The sequence below is a fragment of the Capra hircus genome, chromosome 26, assembly GCF_001704415.2.
Source record: "Capra hircus breed San Clemente chromosome 26, ASM170441v1, whole genome shotgun sequence".
Lineage (NCBI taxonomy): Eukaryota > Metazoa > Chordata > Mammalia > Artiodactyla > Bovidae > Capra > Capra hircus.
This window is the reverse complement of record NC_030833.1, coordinates 28,483,105-28,502,850: the sequence shown is the minus strand read 5'-3', so window position 1 is coordinate 28,502,850 and position 19,746 is coordinate 28,483,105. Positions and strand designations below refer to the sequence as shown.

The window sequence follows — 19,746 nt, the reverse complement described above, 5'->3', positions numbered from 1 at the left end:
AATCACAACAGGTTTTAATTTTAATGAAGTCCAATTTATCTTCTCTTTGTGTGTGCTTTTGGTATCTACCTAAGAACATTGCCTAATTCAAGGACAGAAGATTTACTCTTATGTTTCTTCTAAGAGTTTTGTTATTCTAACTATTATAGTTAGGTTTATGATCCATTTTGAATTAAGTTTTGTTTATGGTTTAGCAAAGGAATCCAACTTGATTCTCTTGGATGTAGATATTCAGTTGTTCCATCACTATTTGCAGAAAAGAGTATTCTTTCCTGTATTAAAGTATCTTGACTATCTTGTCAAAAATTAATTGACCATAAATTTGAGGGTTTGTTTCTGGACTCTATAAATTCTGTTACCATGATCAAATGGTATTCTTGTGCCAGTACCACACTGTCTTGGTGACTGTAGCTTTGTAGCAAGTTTTGAAAACAGAAAGATTAAATCGTCCATCTTTTTCAAGATTGTTTTGGTTATTCTGTGTCCCTTGCATTTTCAAATGAATTTTAAGATCAGGATGTGAATTTCTGCAAAAAACGGAGGGGGAGCATTTGGCATTTTGATAGGGACTGTATTAAATCTGTAGATCAATTTGGGGAATATTGCCATCTTAACAATATTAAGTCTCCTGGTTTATGAGCAATTTCCATTTATGTAGGTCTTCTCTATTTTCTTTCAGCAGTTGTTTTATAGTTTTCAGAGTACAAATTTTATATTTCTTTCATTAAATATATTCCCAAGTATTGTATTCTTTTTGATTCTGTTGTGAGTGGAATTATTTTATCAATTTCATTTTCAAGTTGCTCTTCTTAGTGTATAGAAATATACACTTCCGTTCAGTCACTCAGTCGTGTCCGACTCTGCGACCCCACAAATCGCAGCACGCCAGGCCTCCCTGTCCATCACCAACTCCCGGAGTTCACCCAGACTCGCGTCCATCGAGTCAGTGATGCCATCCGGCCATCTCATCCTCGGTCGTTCCCCTTCTTCTCCTGCCCCTAATCCCTCCCAGCATCAAAGTCTCTTCCAATGAGTCAGCTCTTCACATGAGGTAGCCAAAGTACTAGAGTTTCAGCTTTAGCATCATTCCTTCCAAAGAAATCCCAGGGTTGATCTCCTTCAGAATGGACTGGTTGGATCTCCTTGCAGTCCAAGGGACTCTCAAGAGTCTTCTCCAACACCACAGTTCAAAAGCATAAATTCTTCGGCTAGCTGTTTATTATTCTTGTATCCTGAAATCTTGCTGAATTTGTGTTTTTCTGATATTTTTTTAGTAGATTACTTAGGATTTCAATTATAAGATCATGTGATCTATAAATATAGTTTTATATCCTTGTCAGTCTATCCAATTGTTTATTTCTTTTTCTTACCTTATTGCCTTGGTTAGAACCTCTAATACCATAGGGGTTTTTGTTTGTTTGTTTGTTTTGTTTTTTAGAACCTAGGGAATGATTCCTTCTTAGTCCTTCTTTTCTTTTTTATTTTATTCTTTTTAAGTTTTACTGATTTATCCATTTACTTTTGGCTACACTGGGTCTCCATTGCTGTGCACGGGCTTTCTCTGGTGGTGGTGAGCAGGGGCTACTCTCTAGTTGCAGTGTGCAAGCTTCTCCTTGTGGTGGCTCCTCTCGTTGTGGAGCACAGGCTCTAGACACACAGGCTTCAGCAGCTGTGGCTCCAGGGCTCCCCACAACATGTGGAATCTTTTCAAAGCGCGGATCAAACCCACATCCCCTGCATTGCCAGGGGTATTCTTAACTACAGGACTACCAGGGAAGTTCAGAACCCCTAATACCATGTTGAATAAAAGCAGTGAGAGCCAGTCTCTCTGTTTTGTTGTTGATCTTAGAGGGAAATAATTCAGTGTTTCATCATCAGGTATGATGTTAGCTGTAGATTTTTTGTAGGTGCCCTTTAACAGATTGAGGAAGTTCTCATCTATTCCTAGTTTGAGTGTATTTGTCATAAAAAAAAAAATATTGGATTTTGATGAATGCTTTTTCTGTGTCTATGGAGAGAATCGTTTGATTTTCCAGAAAATCTGTATTCTGTTGACGTAGTATTTACATTACATTGATTTTCTCATGTTAAACTAACTTTACATTTCTGGGATAAATCTCACTTGATCATTGTGCCATTTAATATGTTGTTGTATTCAGTTTGCTGATATTTTTGTTGATGATTTTTGTGTCTGTGCATAAGGGATATTGGTCCATGACTTTCTTTTCTTGTAACGCCTTTGGTTTTGGTATCAGGGCTTCATAGAATGAATTGGGAAGTGTTACCTTTTTGTGTGTTTGATTTTTGGAAAAGTTTATGAAAAATTGGTATTAATTCTTCTCTAAATGTTGGTAGAATCTACATTGAAGTCATTGGGCCTAGACCTTTTATTGTGGGGGGAAGCTTTTAATTACTAATCCAGTCTTTTTACCTGTTGTATTGTTTCTTTCTTGCAGATCACACATGCTGCTTGTAGACACATACTGCTGTAAAGGGGAGAAAATCAGGGAGGAGCAGGCCGAGCAGGAATTGGGAAATTTGGGGGTTTGTAGTTGACTCTCCCTGTGCCTGACTTTACATGTTGATTGAAAAGTGATGAGATCTTGACAGTTGCAGATTCCCAGATCATAAGTAATAGACCACAATGAACCACTATACATTAGTTCTACTACTAACTATAGTTAGTATGAACTACAATAGTTATATAAAATATGAGGTAGTTGACTACTTCAGAATGAAAAATACAAACTTACTTCATGATTATTTTAAAAAATAAGAATAAGAAATGAAGTAGTTATTGTACATAAAACTATAGTAACCAAAACTGTATGGTATTAACATTAAAAACAGACACATAAATCAGTGGAACAGGGTAAAGAACCCAGGAATAAAGCCACACATGTGGTCAATTAATTTACAAAGTCAGAAAAAGAAAGATAAGTATCATATGATATCATTTACGTGTGGAATCTAAAAAAATAAACAAACAAAAGAAAAAGTGAAAACCAAGCTCATAGATACACGTAATAGACAGGTAGTTGCCAGAAGAGAGAGGAGGCTGCAGGAGGGGTGGAGGGGCGGGTAGGTGAAATCGGGTAAAGGGAGTTAAAAGGTACAACTTCCAGTTACAAGATAAATTCTATGGAGGTATTTACAGCAGAGTGGCTATGGTCAACAATACTGTGTTATATATGTGAAGGTTCTGAAGAGAGTAGATCCTAAAAGTTCTCATCACAAGAAAAAACAATCTTGTGTGGTGATGGGCTTGTTGTGATAATAATTTAACAGTATATACCTATAGCAAATCATTATGTTGTGTACCTTAAACCAATATAATACAGTATCCTTTTTATAAATAATAATTTATAATTGAGGGGAAAATATGAGGTAACTTTCTATGTGTTGATATGAAATGATCTCCAGGATACATAATTTTGAATGAAATGTGCAAAACAATGTGAAGGGGGAAGAAATGGAAAGGACCCGTAGATGCTTTCAATCTGGTAAATGCCAGAAGACCTGTGGAAGGAAACCCAAGGTGAAAGGCAGGGGAACAGGAAACTTCATAGCATCTGGGCATTTTCCCCCTGTGGCTCTGCTCCTTACGCTTCTTTCTTTAAAGCAGTGGGCCCATGTGAAGGGCAGCAGGGAGACGATCAGGTGGCCGTATTTGCACGTTTCTCTTAGGCAGCCTGGGCCCAAAGCCTGTGTCCTCCAGGGCAGAAACTGGCCCTCCGGGCTGCATGTCTCTGCCGAGGTGTGTGAGGCATGGTCAGATCTCCATCTGCTGAGAAGCTATTCCCTGGATCTCTCTGCCTGTGGGAAACTCAAAGGCCCTCCGAGGTTGGGGATTCCTATTTGAACAGTTTCAGCTGCACAGATGGAGAAGGCAATGGCACCCCACTCCAGCACTCTTGACTGGGAAATCCCATGGACGGAGGAGCCTGGTGGGCTTCTGTCTGTGGGGTCGCGCAGAGTCAGGCACAACTGATGCGACTTAGCAGCAACAGCAGCAGCAGCAGCAACTGCACAGAAATCCTAGTATGTTTTTCCAAGGTGAAGGGCTTTCACGGCCCTCCAGCCTTCCTGTGGACTTCTGGCTGAATGGCCCAACAGTAAAGCACTTCATTCTTTCTTGGCAGACCTGATCGTGGCCCCTTCCCCCACTGAACTCCCCCAGTGAAGGTGCTGGAGAAGTGAAGATTGCAGAAGTTGTTGGGCCCCCCAAGCAAGCAGCCCCACTGGCAGCCTGTCATTTTCCATCGAAGGCTGGCAGGATTGGCGAGCAGGAATGCATTTGATTTTGGGGAAATAGCCATGCTCTTTGCTCTCATCCGAGTGAATGCTTCCCCTCCTTCACTGGGGCCACCTTGGAAGGCTAGGGAGCCTCCCAGCCCAGGCTTCTCAGGCCCCAGGTTGGGCTCCAGGGCTGGCTGCCAGGCCTCAAACGCTGAAGACCCTCATGTCTCTCCACAGAGAACACCTTCTGCAGTGGTGACCACGTGTCTTGGCACAGTCCTTTGGACAACAGTGAGTCAAGAATTCAGCACATGCTGCTGACAGAGGACCCGCAGATGCAGCCTGTGCAGACGCCCTTCGGGGTGGTTACCTTCCTCCAGGTGAGGCCCAGGTTGGACATGGGCTCCAGCCTTCCCTGACAGGGTGGGAGGGCGGGTGAGAGAATGGACATTTCTTTTTGGTCTTCTCCCTCTTTCTAGTCCCTCTAATGGTCTGTCAGGTGGATTCAGATGGTCTGATTCAATCTGCTGAGATGTGCTGCGGGGGCGGGGGCAGGGGCGGGGCCATTTGGGTAGGAGAGGGTGGCCATAGCTGAGCGGATAGCAGGGGAGGGTATTTCTGTGAACTTGTAAGACCTGGACAGCCGCAGGCCCAGGACCCCTCCGGTGGGCAGCTTGGGGCTGGACTGGACCTTACCCGGGGGAGTGTGCATCTCCCTGAGATGTAACCAGGCTGCTTGTGGTCATGGCGGGTCTCTGTGAAGGTCCAGTTGTTTCCTCTGAGATTTACTCAAAAGTTCAGCCCCTGATAAGGAAGGGAGCTTTTCTGCGAGCTGCTGGCAGCCTCTGGTTGTCTTTCCGAGCTTGAAGGGCCTCAGAATCTCCTCTGTTTACAATTCCTGTGATCTCGACTGGGCAGGAACATCTCCCTGGGCCTCCCCTGCTTCCAGAGACGTGGGCTGGGGACCCATCCTAAGTCCGCAGGGCCCTGATTATCTCTTCTGCCATCTGGAGCTTGGTTTTGTGTCATCCAGAGACCCGAGCCATCACAGCAGGGCAAGGGTCAGACCTTGATGCCCCTCCTGTGGACCCATCTGTCTCCTAGTCAGGCCACTGTTCCTTTCTAAGGGAACCATCCTATTTTGGACACATCAACCTCAGAGCACAGATCCTGCCTGTGGTCCCCCAGGTTTGGGGACACTGAGAGAGCCTGTGTGGCTGACCTTCTGGATGGGTGGGAGGAATGGCCATTAACGCACAATGGCATCTTTGTCCTCGGGTCTCAGATTGTCGGCGTCTGCACTGAGGAGCTCCACGCAGCCCAGCAGTGGAACGGGCAGGGCATCCTGGAGCTGCTGCGGACGGTACCCGTGTGAGTGCACCCCTGCGCCAGGAGGTGGGGGCAGGCTCCCCAGGTCAGGGGTTGGGAGCCCTTCCTTCCCCCTTACATTACTGCTCAGACTTTGGGTTTTCACCCTGGGCCTCCCTGATCACTACCCCTGGCTGTCCCTTGGCCACTAGTACCCTGTGTTCTGGGCCTGGGGCAGCGAGAAGGGAAGGCTGTAGACCCCGCGGACCCCGCCCATCAGCCCCAACCCCTCAGTTACCATCCTGTCCCCTTTCCTGTCCACAGCGCTGGTGGCCCCTGGCTGATAACTGACATGCGGAGGGGAGAGACCATATTTGAGATCGACCCACACTTGCAAGTATGTCTTGAGTGAGGAAAACGTTTCTAGCACACTGTGCCTAGGCCTCTGCCACATAACCCTGGCTTTCCTGCTGGGAAAACAGAGGAGCTGTATTTGTGAGTGAGTAGAAATATGGCATGATATGCAACTTGTTCCCTGAATTCTGCAGAGTACGTAACGGAGCAGAGATTTCAGTCCAGGGAAAACTGTCTAAACACATTTTCCTGCATTTTAAAAGGATTGATTTTATTGAATGCAAATTATACATCAATAAACCTGACCCCAAAATTGGATCACCAGCAAGAAAGAAAATCAGTATAACGGGTATTGCTTGTCTGGAATTCATCCTGCCATGTTCCCCTTCTTAGGAGAACACGGGCTTCCCTTCAGAAAACCTCCCTAGTGCCACTGCCACACCATGATAGACAGTGGAACAGGTGGCAGTGACCCCACAGCCCAGCTGCGGGGCTGAGCGCCGATTGGTCTAAAGATCCTACCCTCTTTCAGATCATTTTCATCTTGGGCAGTCAGACGCCGAGCTCCTCCTGTGGGTAGGTTGGTAGCCCTTGATCTATAAAAGAAAATGTTTATACACACAGGTTGGCCGTTCCCACTTGCTGTGTATGGCCCACCTGTACAGAGCGTCGGTGTCATCTCTGGAATTTTTAGAAGCAGTGCTCTGTTTGTACGCAGGTGAATTTTGAAAGCTGGGTAGAGCATAACTTTGTTTCTTATGGGCTACTCATGAAACAGGAACCGCAGACAGCCAGTAATGTGCCTGGCACGTGCCTGCCTCCTTCTCTTTTGCCCTTGCCCTTTGCAAGTCATTGCCATCTCTGAACATTTTATGCCTCTGTAGAAATCTCACAGACCACAGGCAGCCTGTGTTAGTGCCAAGAGTTAGTGTCCTTTAGGAAGGCTGGGAGGGGGTAGGGAGAGGTAGCAGGCAGACAGGTAGCCTGTGGTCCCTGGGCTCGTTACTGCAGACCTGGGAGTTCTCAGGCAGAAGCCTACTCACTCACAGATGATGCTACTCTGTTTACCTAGTGCCTTGAACACTGAAGCTCTCCGATCACTTCCAGGATCCTCTATTATCTCTCCTTTAACTTGGTTTCCTAGTAGCTTTTGCTTATGCAAGAACCAGAACCACATGGCTGTGTTTCCCTAAGCCCTTGTTCTGCAGCCACACTGGGATCCAGCACAGGGCACTGTGGGCTGTTGCTTTGGCCCCTGTCCTAAGTGCCAAGTGCTAAGAAAGCACCTGATCTTTAAGCTACTAGGGTAAGCAGCCTGTCCTTGCGCTACATGCTGAGAACAGCTCTCCTCTCTAGTCTTCAGGCGTCCGTCCCTAAGGCCAGCCAGCAGGACCCAGAGCACTAGTGTTCTTTAAAAGCAACAAAGCACCTCGGTGTGCACCCAGTGGGAGCTGCTCTGTGCTCACTTGTGTCTCTGGGGTCTACTTGCAGCTGGTTTGTTTTAGAGCTGCTCCTGGCCCTTTGCTCCACACTCTACCACTAGCCAGCTGTGTGCGGGAACAAGTCCCCAGACTCCTCGGCGTCTTCACCCTTTCTTGTTTACTCATAAAGTAAGTGGGCTGAGCTCATTGAGCCAAGAGATGTCTTCAGCTTCTTGCTTAGGTGAGGGGCCCCAAGGTGGCCAGTGGAGAAGGAAGAACATAGACTCTATCCTGAGCAAACCAGCACCCACACACCCCTGCCTAGGGCACAGAGAGCCACTCCCTGTCGTCAGCTCAGAATTCCCAGCTTTGCCTGGGCTGATGGGAGCCCTGGAGATGGGGAGAGGGGGGCTGATGGGAAGGAGGCATCAGGCCAGGGCCACCTGCTAACAGTGTCCAGAAACAAGGACCCTCTCTGTAGGCTTACCTTGTGCTTTCTGAACAGGCTTCCCGGCCAAGCAGCAGGCCAGTATGGGCCTGTGAAGCCATGGGGAGAAGGTCCCCAGACAGGGAGGAGCAGATTCTAATTGAGGTCCTGACTCAGGAGCTTTATTTGGCCCACATGACTGTTTATGAACAAGGTTGCGGGAGCCTCATCCAAAGGCTTTTGACCTTTCATCCAAAGCCCAACAGCACAACTGTATTTTACCGGAAATCCCAGGATGTTTGTGTTCACCTCTTCCTTGAGACCATTTGGAGAGTGTTTGGTCTCCACAATGTCAAGGCCTGTGTGAAGGCAGGACCTCTGGTGGGGCTTGCAGATGCTCACCGCCCTCCTGGCCGCCAGTTCAGTCTAAGAAATGGAAAAGAATCTCCATCCAGAATCCTTGGCCAAACAAGTCAGTGATGCTGCAGGGAAAGTCCTGCCCTTCTGCTCTCTGGGGGCTCGTCACCATGTGACCACACCCTCTGCTGTTGGAAGAAGAAACTGCAGGTGTGAGGCTGGAGAGGTGGGGCTGAGTCCCAGTCTCTCCCGCCTATGGCTGGCTTCCACACTGGCCTCTGGAGCAGGGCCGGTGATCAGTCAGCAGAGGAAGAACTGTGCCTTTCCTCCGGGAGGTAGTTCCCGGCCCTGCTACGTCAGCTCCACAGGCCAGCACATGGTGGGCAGAGTCAGGGCTCTGAAACAGGTGTGAAGGTCACTATACTGGAAATTTAATGAGTGAGGAGAAGCTTCCCTTGGGATTTCCATTCTCCCTAGCTCCCCTAACTGCTGGTTCTCCTGGAAGAGCCCAGTGGCTGGCAGAGACTGTCATTCGTTAGTAACCAGTGCAGAATAGTCAGGAATCCTGTTCTTCTGACACCTGTCCCACGCTTAGCTCTTACTCATGCTCGGGCTTGGTCACGTCCAGCTCTTTGTGACCCCATGGACGGCAGCCCACCAGGCTCCTCTGTCTGTGGGATTCTCCAGGCAAGAATACTGGGGTGGGTTGCCATTTCCTTCTCCAAGGTATCTTCCCTACCAAGGGGTCGAGCCCGCCTCTCCCACATTGGCAGGTAGATTCTTACCGCTGAGCCACCAAGGAAGCCCTTAGCTCTTATTGAGGCCGAGTAAATATGGGCAAGCAAATATGGGTGGTGACCTTGGGCCACTGGTTGGCTGAAGGAACTCTGGCTCTTTGGTTCTTTCCAAGCAGGAGCGAGTTGACAAAGGCATCGAGACAGACGGCTCCAATCTGAGTGGTGTCAGTGCCAAGTGTGCCTGGGATGACCTGAGCCGGCCCCCTGAGGATGACGAGGACAGCCGGAGCATCTGTGTGGGCGCTCAGCCCCGGCGGCTCTCAGGCAAAGGTGGGGGCCTCGCCTTCCCCTTGCCCAGGCTGGGTTTTAGCATTTCTTGGCAGGATTTAAGCCGCCAGTGAGATCTCCAGCAAGGTGGAATGGAGAGAGCTTTACTGGCCCATTTCTCCTGGGGTGTGTGTGTGTGTGTGTGTGTGTGTGTGCATTTCACATTGCACCTCCAGCAGGGACCATTATGTTTTAGATTTGGCCCTTGCAATCTGAGGTCAGGGAGGTGAGTGGAAGCCCTAGAACAGTTACAGGAAACGGCCATAGTCCACCCAAGTGCAGGAGAACAAGCCCTGGCCACCCACAGAATTGACACAGGGCCCAGCTCTAGCCTGAAAGCCATGCCAGACCCGAGGATCACACTGGCCTCAGGCCTGCCCAGGCCTCTGATGGGAAAGGCCTGAGTATGAGACCAGTTTATAGACTTTACCCACCCCCTCCACACACACTGTCTTGCAGATACAAAGTAAGGGGCAGGGGCAAGCACCCTTACCTCTGAACCTAGGCAGTGGGCCTTGGAGAAGGAGGGTATGGCTCTCCTGTTGGAAGCTCACCATGCTAGTCTTGGCTAGAGAAATAGTCATGGTTTTAAAGAAAGGGGATCTCTAACTACCTTCAAAAGAAAAGCAGCCGTATATAAAGATGTGCTTATAGCTGCTCTCTCTACTTCCTTTCTCTATTCTTCCCCTTTTCTTTATCTTTTGAAGAGTAAGATACTTGGTCCTGCATAAAATACAAACACATGTGATAGCACTTATAAAAGGTTTTCTTTCCATAAAGAACAACTTAAACCCCTCATGCAAATATCTGACCCTTTTCTTTCCTTCCTGCTTGTTCTAATGATGTGCCAAGTTCCAGGGAGGCTCTAAGAGACTGTACAGTTATTAGACTCATTCAGTTGCTTTTATGAAAAAGAGCTAATTTAAGGAAGGATTCACAGCTTTGTCCAAAATTTCAACCATTATTGGCTATTTTTAAAAAATTCTTTTAAGTAAGATCCATGACGCTGTAACAAACAGCTAGAAAAGTCACTAATCATGTTCAGCATCTACCCTAAGCCCACCCTTTGATCAACCAACATTAATTTGCTTTTTAGTGTGTGTTTGCAGAAATAAGTCTTAGACCAAAATCTCAATATAGGGGACCAGAGTAGTAAGCTTTACCCCCGAAGACCAGCAAAGCATCTTGCAAAGAAATAATTCCACCAAGAGACTCCTTTCTTACCTCCTGGTCCTTGGCAGATCTGTGGAGAGGCAGGGTTCCCTGGGATGGGACCAAGGTGGGAAGATGACTCAGCATCCCACTGACCTGGCCCCAGGGGAAAGGGTGGCAAGACCAGACACCAGCTGACCACACTGAACCCAGAAACTTGTGTCAGGGACGCCTGCCCGTTCACGGCAGAGCACTTGCAGCCGTTACTTACATCCAGTAAGCGGGCGGAATTCCTGGGTGGTCTTGGGCAGTGGCTGTCTTGTGAGTCACTGTCTGGACCCATGTTAGGGGTAAGCCTAGGGCCTGTGACACAGGAAAGGAAGGACAGTGGAGGAGAGAGCCCTGCCTTGGAAGGTGCCCTTCTGTGGTCCAGGGCCTTGTCTTCTACAAGCGTGGTGCCCTTCAGACCAGAAGTTTTGGGGGCACACGATGCCTTGTCTGCCCCGTATCCTCACGCTGCACTCAGATCTCACAGCTGATAGCTGGAGTGGCCTCAGGACCAGCCTTCTCGGGGGCTTTTCCCAGCACATCTGCAGAGCTGGGCTCTAAGGACGGGAATGGGGCTGCTGGGGCCCAGAGAGCCATTGGGTAACTTGGTGATGTCATTGCAGACACAGAGCAGATCCGGGAGACCTTGAGGAGAGGACTTGAGATCAACAGCAAACCCGTCCTTCCGCCAATCAACCCTCAGCGACAGAACGGCCTCACCCACGACCGGGCCCCGTAAGTTGCCCACCCATAGAGGGGGTCAGTCCAGCTTCCTGACAGCAGTGTCCTGAGACTGGGGCATGGGAGCAGTTCTGTCCTTCAGAGCCTGTCCCTATGGCTTGCATGAGAGAGAACAATGCCCAGAGGCCTTTCTGGATGGACTCAGGGTCTCTGGGGCACACAGATCATGGTCATAAGGGCCTCGGAGGGGACCCAGCAGACCAGAAATATAAACAACAGTAAATATTTACACGGGCTGTGTGAGCAGATGGGAGGCCAAGTTGGGGTGAAATCTGACTTGGGGCCTCCCAGCCTTGTGGGAGCCCATTGTGCTGAGCACCATTCCCCTCCTTATCTCGGCCTCGGCCAGAGTTGCCCTTCCTTCCTTCCTGGAGCCTGGTCTCCGGCTGATAGCTGCAACCCCAGGGGCCTCCCTGTCTGGCCAGCCCCAGACTGGACGCCTGCTGCTGAGGCCCTTCTTCCTGCCTCCCTTCCAGGGGGCCCAGGGAAGGGAAGTCCTCTCAGGCCTCTGCTATCTGTCCACGAGCTCTTTGGAGAGATTTTTGACCACCCGAGAGGTCAGATCTACTTCCTGCTGACCTCTCCTTCTCTGATGGGGACAAATGGTGGGCAGAGCTGGAACTGGACACCCCCTGCCTCTGCCCTTGGTCCCAGGGCAACTCCAGGGAATAGCTGCTGGCAGGGGCAGCCTGGGAACTGGCAGCCCAGAGCAGGAACCCTGCCTGCCAGAGAGGAAGTTGCTGTGTCCTGGGCTAAAAGGGAGGCGGACCACTCCTGCAGGTCCAGGGTGATCCGTCCTTCTTCTGAGAAGTCTTTATTACATATTCACTGTGTGGCAGGCTCAGGACCCAGAGGGCCATCTGGGGTGTAGGCTCTTTTGGGAACACATGAACTGAACGAATTAATTAATTGGCATGATTCTGGCTGTGGATGTAATTTGTTGGAATTAGTTACTTTGAATTTTCTATCTCCAGTTCCTCATCCATGACCCCTAGAAGCGGTAGTGATTTAATGTGCTACAGAAGGGATAAGTCAGCATGATCTTGAGTAGTTAGGGAGGGCTTCCTGGAGGAGGAAGTACATGAGATGGGCCTTGAAGGTGCCCTAGAATTTTAACAAGCAGGAGATGGAGCTGACGGGGATGGAACAGGGAAGACCTGGCTAGATAAAGTTGAGGCTGGAACCTGGGAGCAGATTGTGGAGTAAGGAGAGTTGCTCTGGCTGCCTGAGGTGGCCCACCTGGCCAGTCTGCCATCCAGAAGCCGTGAGAGTGGAGCTCTTTGGCAGAAGCCTGGAGAAGCCTCCACTGTACCTCTGAGCAGCTTTTAACTCTAGCCAGTGGGTTTCTGCAGCCAGCTGCCTTGAAGGAGCTGGCCGAAGGCACCATCCTCCCCTGGCAGCAGCAGAAGGCCAGGCAGAGTCATGGGGCATCTGGAAACTCTCCACCTGGGAGTCTGGCTCCCATCCCAGGGCGATACTTCTTCCCATGCCCTGAGCTGGGCTTCTTCCTCTGGGCCCTGTTGGCACTGGTGGGAGGTCGGGAGGTACTTGAAGGCTTAAAGGCTCAAACAGATTGCCCCATAACTTGTAGATGGTCTTAGTTCAGATGGCCCCTCCACCTCTGAAGGTCTAGGTTTCTGGACAGAAGGGCAGGGGCTCCTGTGGAGGTACCCCACTTGCCCTTGTTGTATATCTGGAACAAGCCTGAACTCTCACACCCTGTCTTGGGCATACTTCCAGCTGCTGCAGCCCCAGCAACCTTTTGCTGGGCTCAAGGTTCTTGGATGCTCACATCTAGCCCAGACTCAGTCTGCTGGGCAGTGGGGATCAGACCTGGTCCACGGACCGTTTGCAGACAATGCAGAGCTGCAGCCTCCACTCTGGCCTGAATTGGCTGAGCTAGAGAGATGGATGAGAGTAGAACAGAGGTGCAACCCTCTGGGGTCCTCTCCCCTCCCTGCAGCTCAGGGACCCAGTCGCATCTCTAAGGCGCTGGAATCTGCAGTCTGAAGGGAATTGGCACTGTCTCCTCTAAGGTCATCGGTCCTAGTTACCAATCTGCTAGCATTTGGTTGAGAACTGATTCCTCCTCCTTCCCCAAGAACAGTGGCCCCCCAGTCTTCAGCTCCCTGTTACCTCAGGATCAGTGGCAGTGGACTCGGCTCACATTAGCAAGCACGAGTGTAATATCTGTGCTGCCCACCCTGGGAGCTGACCCATTTCAGATAAACCGCCTGGATCACGACTGAGAAAGCCGACCCAAAATGTGCTGGCACCAGTATTTGCTTCTCTCCCTGCTGGGGCACAATGGGCACAGGCTGTGTTGTGTCTTTGTATCCAGTTTTCCTTTAGTCAGGCTTTCTGGGCGGGGACTCTGAGATGTGGTCCTCACGGGCCCAAACGTGGTTTGAGGAGGCTGTGGAGATAGAGGGGAGAAGCAGAAGAGCCTGTGGAGCCTGGCCATGAGCAGCGGGGCACTGGCCTGCCTGGGGGACTCAGACGCTCGCTCTTTCCCATCTCAGTAGCAGCCAGCACTACTGGTAAAGCGCGTGTGCCAGGTCACATTCCAAGGGCTTTGTATTAATACCACCCTTGTGGTCACTCTGTGAAGTAGATAATATTATTATCCCCCTTTTCTAGGTGAGGAGGCTGAGGTACAGAGAGGCTAATAAATGCCTTGGTGAGGAAAGGGTGGCACTTAGGGCTGTCCCTCAGCTGTTAACATGGTATTAACTCCTCACGCCATGCGCAGGGCCTGTGTGAGGGACACCCCAGACCTGTCTCTCCCCATCCCAGGCCGACCTCTTCTCACAAGTTGTAGTATGAATAGAAACCTCTCCCCTGAGGCCAAGGTCCAGGCTGAAGCCACGAGTTAGAAGCTTACTGTTTGTGTTTAACTCGAGGAGGACATGCCGCCAGCCTCAGTGCTTCCAAATCCCCGAGATAGCGAGATGTGTCATAATTGGCTCGTTTATACCACAACTCCTTCTTGACACGAAGCCTTGTTGCCCTCATGTTCAGAAACAAAATCAGCCTTGCCTCTGGCCGCTCCACTGCTTCAGGGCTAGGGGATTTCTTTCTTTCTTGAGGCCTCACTTCCTGCTTCCCAGGAAGGCAGGCCCCTCTGGGTAACCTGCTCCTCTCCCACTTACCCCTGCCAGCCCTCCTCCCACCGCCTTCCCAGAAGGGGAGCCCTTGGCCCTGTTTGGGGCTTCTTCCAGCGTTTCACAACCCCTGCATTCCAGCCATGAAATTTGTATCTGGCTTTTCCCAAGATGATCAGTTGAGAAAAGCCTCCTTCGGCTTGCTGGCGCCTCCCTTCCCACTGCCCGCCCGCGTGAGTTTGGGAAGCAACTCCTCTGTGCCACTGAGGGGAGCCCAGCTTAGGCACTGTGCCTGCCAGCATTTGTAAGGACCTGGGTCAAGGGGGGAAAAGTCACTGGCATCCCGTGTCTGAGGTGGCTGGCTGAGACGTGGACTGTGGTACAGAGCCCGGCCTGTGCGCCCCAGCCTCCGCACAGGCACTGGGAGATGAGCGTGGTCAGGTGCACTGCGTGGCGAGGCTCACCCCTCTGTAAACTTGCTCCGGTGCTGGGAAGCTGCCTCGGTGTACCAGCCCTCCTCCTTTTCCCTCTGCAGTGACTCACTGACTGAGGCTGGGGTACCTCTAGGGAGCTCTCTGGATCACATAACAACCCCCCTGTCCCCGCAAAGAGGGACAGGGCTCCTGGGTGTGTGTGCACATGTGTTGGTAGGGAAGGTTCCTGGCTGTGGGAGAAGCCCTTTGTGGTGAGGTACCTTTAAAAAGTACACTAACCATCATCACTGAGCTCTTTCAGTCTTCTGGAATCGCACCAGCAGCACTTAAGGCTGTTTTTTTCTTGTTGCCTTAACTTTCTGGAAAATTAAAGTTTTGTAGCATGACTTCTCCCGTCGTGGCATTGTCAGCTGTACCTTCCTCCAACATGCACCGGAACACAACGTGCGTTTCTCTCCACGTTAAGAAGTGTCTCTGCTCCCATCTGTCTGGCCATTTGAAGAGGGGGTCCCTACTGCCTCAGTCCCCATCTTGAAGAGCTTGTGACCTGGCCAAGGAGTCATTCTTTAAAGAAAACTGTGTTTTGTTTTCAGGCTTCCCAGGTGACGCTAGTGGTAAAGAACCTGCCTACCAATGCCAATGCAGGAGATGTAAGAGACACAGGTTTGATCCTTGGGTTGGGAAGATCCCCTGGAGAAGGAAATGGCAACCCACTCCAGTATTCTTGCCTAGAGAGTCCCATGGACAGAGAAGCCTGGTGGGCTACAGTCCATAGGCTCGCAGAGTCAGACATGACTGAAGCTACTTAGCACGCATGTGTTTTGTTTTGTTCAGCCTATGGGGCCCATGAAGATTAATTAGAAGAAGACAATATCTCGTTTGCATCCAGTGAATTGGGTGAAGGAAGGTGAGTTTCCATCTGGGAAAAGAGCTATGCTGTTGCTGTCACTTCCCGCACACAGGGCAGGCCTGGATAACCCTGCTCCAAGGGCTTCATCGTGTCAGCACAGTGGCCTGCCAGGAGCCCACGTGTCACGTTGGTTCCCCTCACCCCTCCCACACTGGGGAAGTACGGTTGTTTTCACTGGAGAGAAAACCCAAAAGAAAAAGAAACAGCCCTGTTCTCAGGGGCCCTGCCAGGCCCCACAGGGCTGATGAGGGGAAGGGCCCAGACTCCTGTGAGCCACTGTTGTCTTGCTGAGTGCCTGCCTTCACGTGCCCTTCTCAGAAATATACATTTGAAAGGGCAGAACGAGGGCTCCTGCCTGGGTGAATTTCTGTTTGAACTCCATTTTCTGTCCACTTCCCCAAAGAGGTAAAGCTGTGGCCATTGTTAATGCCCCAGCCTCAGAGTTCATGGCCAGGACGTCGAAATTCTCAGTCTACACTGCATCTCCTCCTCCTCGAGTTGCACAATCAGGAGTATTTTTATCACCCATCCTTGATCCTCAGTGTCACCCAACACTTGAGCAGTGAGTCACTTCTCCAGGGAAGGGAAAAGGAAGGCTCAAAGGTGAGAGCTAGAGAGAGGAAATGACTCAGTGTCTCAGGAAACAGAAAGCCAAGGGCTCTAACTGGAGCTGGCTCATTCAGGAGCACAGGGGTCCTCGTCCCCCACCCAAGTCAGACCACGTGGCTGCGGGGTGGAGGTCCCCAGTGCCTGGAGGAGTTAGTAGTTGATGGAGGGATCCACCAACCTTAGCATGATGCTTCCTCACTCTGATTTCTTCACCCACACTCCATCCCACTATTCTATCATCACATTTTTCTCCTTGGGATGTTCACAGTGAAAATACTGCATTTTGTCATTTGGTTGTTGGTGTTGGCCTTGTACCCTTGTGTCATCCTCATCAGAGCATTTGTCTGGACTCAGCGATAACGCACCTGTGGAGTTAAGCTGGGGCCCTCACTCCACCCACACCCTGTCCCAGTCCTGCCCTGAAGGAGACCTGCAAGTGCTTCTTTCTCTGGAAAGTTCAGCGCTTTCGTCAGCAATCTGAAAGCAAAAGGAACAATCTCCCAGGCTAGTGGGCAGAAGCCAGAGGTTGGACTGGGCTCAGCAGGCCAAACCCACTTCACTTCTGAATCGTTGCCAACCCGGGTGCCCTGGTTCCTGTTCCCTGGCGTCCCCAAGGAGAAGGCCCCAAGTCATGTAGCCAGTGCAGACGTCACCACTGTCACAGGACTGGGATTGTGGCTAAAAGGAGTCACGGTGGTTGGGCTCCTCTCCTTTCTACACTTGCTGCCATTGATAGAATATGACCAACACCCTTAGGCTAAAATGGAAAAATTAAGACTTTTCAATCTGTTGAGAGCAGAGTAGAGAGGAAACATGGCTACGGTTCTGTCAACCTGTGAAGTGTGGGTAGGGTGACCAGAAGCATGTACTGTGATCTGCGCAGTGCTAGAAACAAGGAATCTCTCCTGCTGTTGGAAGGAGAAGGCGTGTTAGGATGTATAAAAAGTCCCCTTATACAGTGGGAAGTGTAAATAGAGAATGTGTTATATAGACAGGTGGTAAAAAAGAAAGAAATGGGAAGATTTAGATCAGTTGCTGAATTACTGAGGTGCGCCTCTGAGCCATCCCATAAACCATTGCTCAGTGTTCCCAATATAGGAAGGATCCTGGGTTGGACAGGTTCTGTGGCCAAGCAGGCATTTTTACTAAGTATCACCATGTGCCAGGCCCTGTATTGTGGATTACTTTTGTCCCCATTTTATAAATTAGAACACAGAGATTTAGCTAGATTTTATAACTTATCCTGGGTCAATGAGCCAAGATTAAGAAGGTTCAGACCCAAAATTTGAACTTTGGGTTTTTTTAATCTAGATCCAGGCCTCATTACCACTAGGTGCTGCGTATAAAAGAGGATAAAAGTAGAGGAGGTGTCTGCCCCTCCTCAGGAAAAAATAACTGGAAAGAAGGCCACAAAAGTCTCCGAACCGGTGCACAGAGTAAAGCTGGTGTTCGTTTGCCTGCAAACTCCTGAAGGTGACAGATCAGAGAGAAGCACACTAAAAAATAAAGTGAAATCTGCTAGAAGATATGCTCCATCGAAATGAGTGAAGAAAATACTCGGGAAACAAGAAACGGGATCCCCCATGAGAAAGGGGAGAGGAATCGCCAGTGTGAAGGTGAAGGGTGATCCCGTGAGGACACCTATGTAGCAAGAATGGAGGGCAGTGAGCTCAGACTGGAGTCATTTGGAAGGATCCTCTGGAGAAATGTCTTTAAGAAGATAAAATTGATAAATATTTGCTCTATTTGAAAGTCTTGGGACAATCTGCAGGCCACTGGTAGTTAGTTTAGGACTGAATTATTGAAATTCATAGAAAACAATAGTTATTAAATACAAGAAAAACAAAATTACGCTAAAAAGGAAAAGTAATCATAGTATATACTACATGAAAGTGAAGTGAAAGTGAAAGGCGCTCAGTCATGTCTGACTCTTTTCCACCCCATGGACTGTAGCCCACCAGGCTCCTCTGTTCATGGACTTCTCCAAGCAAGAATACTGGAGTGGGTAACTGTTCCCTTCTCCAGGGGATCTTCCCAACCCAGGGACAGAACTCAGGTTTCCCACATTGCAGGCGGATTGTTTACCAGCTGAACTACCAGGGAAGCTCAGTTGTAAATAGCATTAGTATTGTATAATAACGCAAACGCTTAATACTGATCCAAACAAACTTACAGTACAGTTATCTTGGGAAGGAGGGAGTGTGAGATGAAAGGGAGCTAAAAGCTCATCTTCCGTAGCAGGAAGTCAATGGGTATAGCCTAAAAAGGGAATAACGGGAAGTAGAAAGTACGTTAGAGGTATTGAGGAAAGTCAAAGAAGTGATATTGTAGGAGCTGTTACAGCTTACCCTGTATAGTGAAAAGAATGACATATTCCAGGTATAAATCACAGAATTGGCACTAAGGTAATCCCTGGTCACTCAGAGGAACTTCAGCTTCCCCAGCATCAGGCCGAGAGCTCAAGGTGAGCGTTGTGTAACTGTCTGACAGGCCTCCTGAGAGCGTCTTGCCGTGGGGTGAAGGAGTTGATGGAGTGCCTTGCGTGCACCTGACTGACTGGCAGGGAGGCCGATGCCATAGGTGTGACAGGTCCTTGGGACAAAGTACTTAGGCAGAGCAGGGTTCAGGAGGGAAAACCCTGGGCCCTGTCAGAACACTGCTTGGTCAGTGGTCCTCAGAGGGAGGGTCCCTACAACCTTGGAAGGGACTTTGTTGGGGATTAAGTGACAAGGGATTCCTGTGGCTAAGCTTGGAAGATACTGGCGTACACAAAGTGAAACTGGTTTGTTTGCCCTCCATAGTCCTCCTCAGATTCCTCGAAATGCCAGCATTTTATGAATCTCCCATCTGAGATGCTGTGTGCTGCATCCAGCCCTTGCCACATCTGCTTTTCTAGAAGTGTGTCTTACATTAAAATTCCATCGAATGCCCTTTGGGAAGCCCTGCTGTGGTTTCTAGGAAGCAATTCTTTTTAAGAGTTCAGGGGAAAAAAATAGATGTGTCTTCGTGGCCTTGGAAACCCCAGAAGGAAAGACCACTCAAAGGGATGGGAGGCTCTTAAGAATAAATATTGTGGTTATATGTTTGCTGGCATCAGAAAGACCTAGGGGTTTTGTCTCAGCCCTTTATTGCCTCATTGTGCGATTTGGGTCTAGTTATTTAAGTATCTGAGTTTCAGTTTCTTCATCTGTATAATGGGAAAAATAATACCTATTTATAAGGTTGTTATACGGTTCATGGCAAGAATACTGAAGTGGTTTGCCATTCTCTTCTCTAGTGGACCATGTTTTGTCAGAACTCTCCATTGTGACCTGTCCATCTTGGGTGGCCCTGCACGGCTTGGCTCATAGCTTCACTGAGTTATGCAAGACTGTGATCCATGTGGCCATTTTGACTAGTTTACTGTTATTATGGTCCTGATGCTGGGAAGGACTGAGGGCAGGAGGAGAAGGGGGCGACAGAGGATGAGATGGTTGGATGGCATCACCAACTTTATGGACACGAATTTGAGCAAGCTCCAGGAGATAGTGAAGGACAGGGAAGGCTGGTGTGCTGCAGTCCATGGGGTCACAAAGAGT

General features: G+C 49.4%; 1 protein-coding gene across 4 annotated transcripts in view; it reads left to right on the top strand.

The window, feature by feature from the left end:
• Positions 1 to 19,746, top strand: part of SUFU (SUFU negative regulator of hedgehog signaling) — a 110,055-nt gene that overhangs the window by 68,429 nt on the left and 21,880 nt on the right. For 3 of the 4 annotated variants that reach the window (XM_013975113.2, XM_018041415.1, XM_013975114.2), the window contains exons 4-8: positions 4,477 to 4,619; positions 5,525 to 5,610; positions 5,872 to 5,944; positions 9,017 to 9,173; positions 10,994 to 11,105. In XM_013975113.2, coding sequence (XP_013830567.1) covers positions 4,477 to 4,619; positions 5,525 to 5,610; positions 5,872 to 5,944; positions 9,017 to 9,173; positions 10,994 to 11,105 — 571 coding nt within the window. The remainder of the gene's footprint in view (positions 1 to 4,476; positions 4,620 to 5,524; positions 5,611 to 5,871; positions 5,945 to 9,016; positions 9,174 to 10,993; positions 11,106 to 19,746) is intronic. The other variant, XM_013975115.2, reaches the window with a different exon arrangement.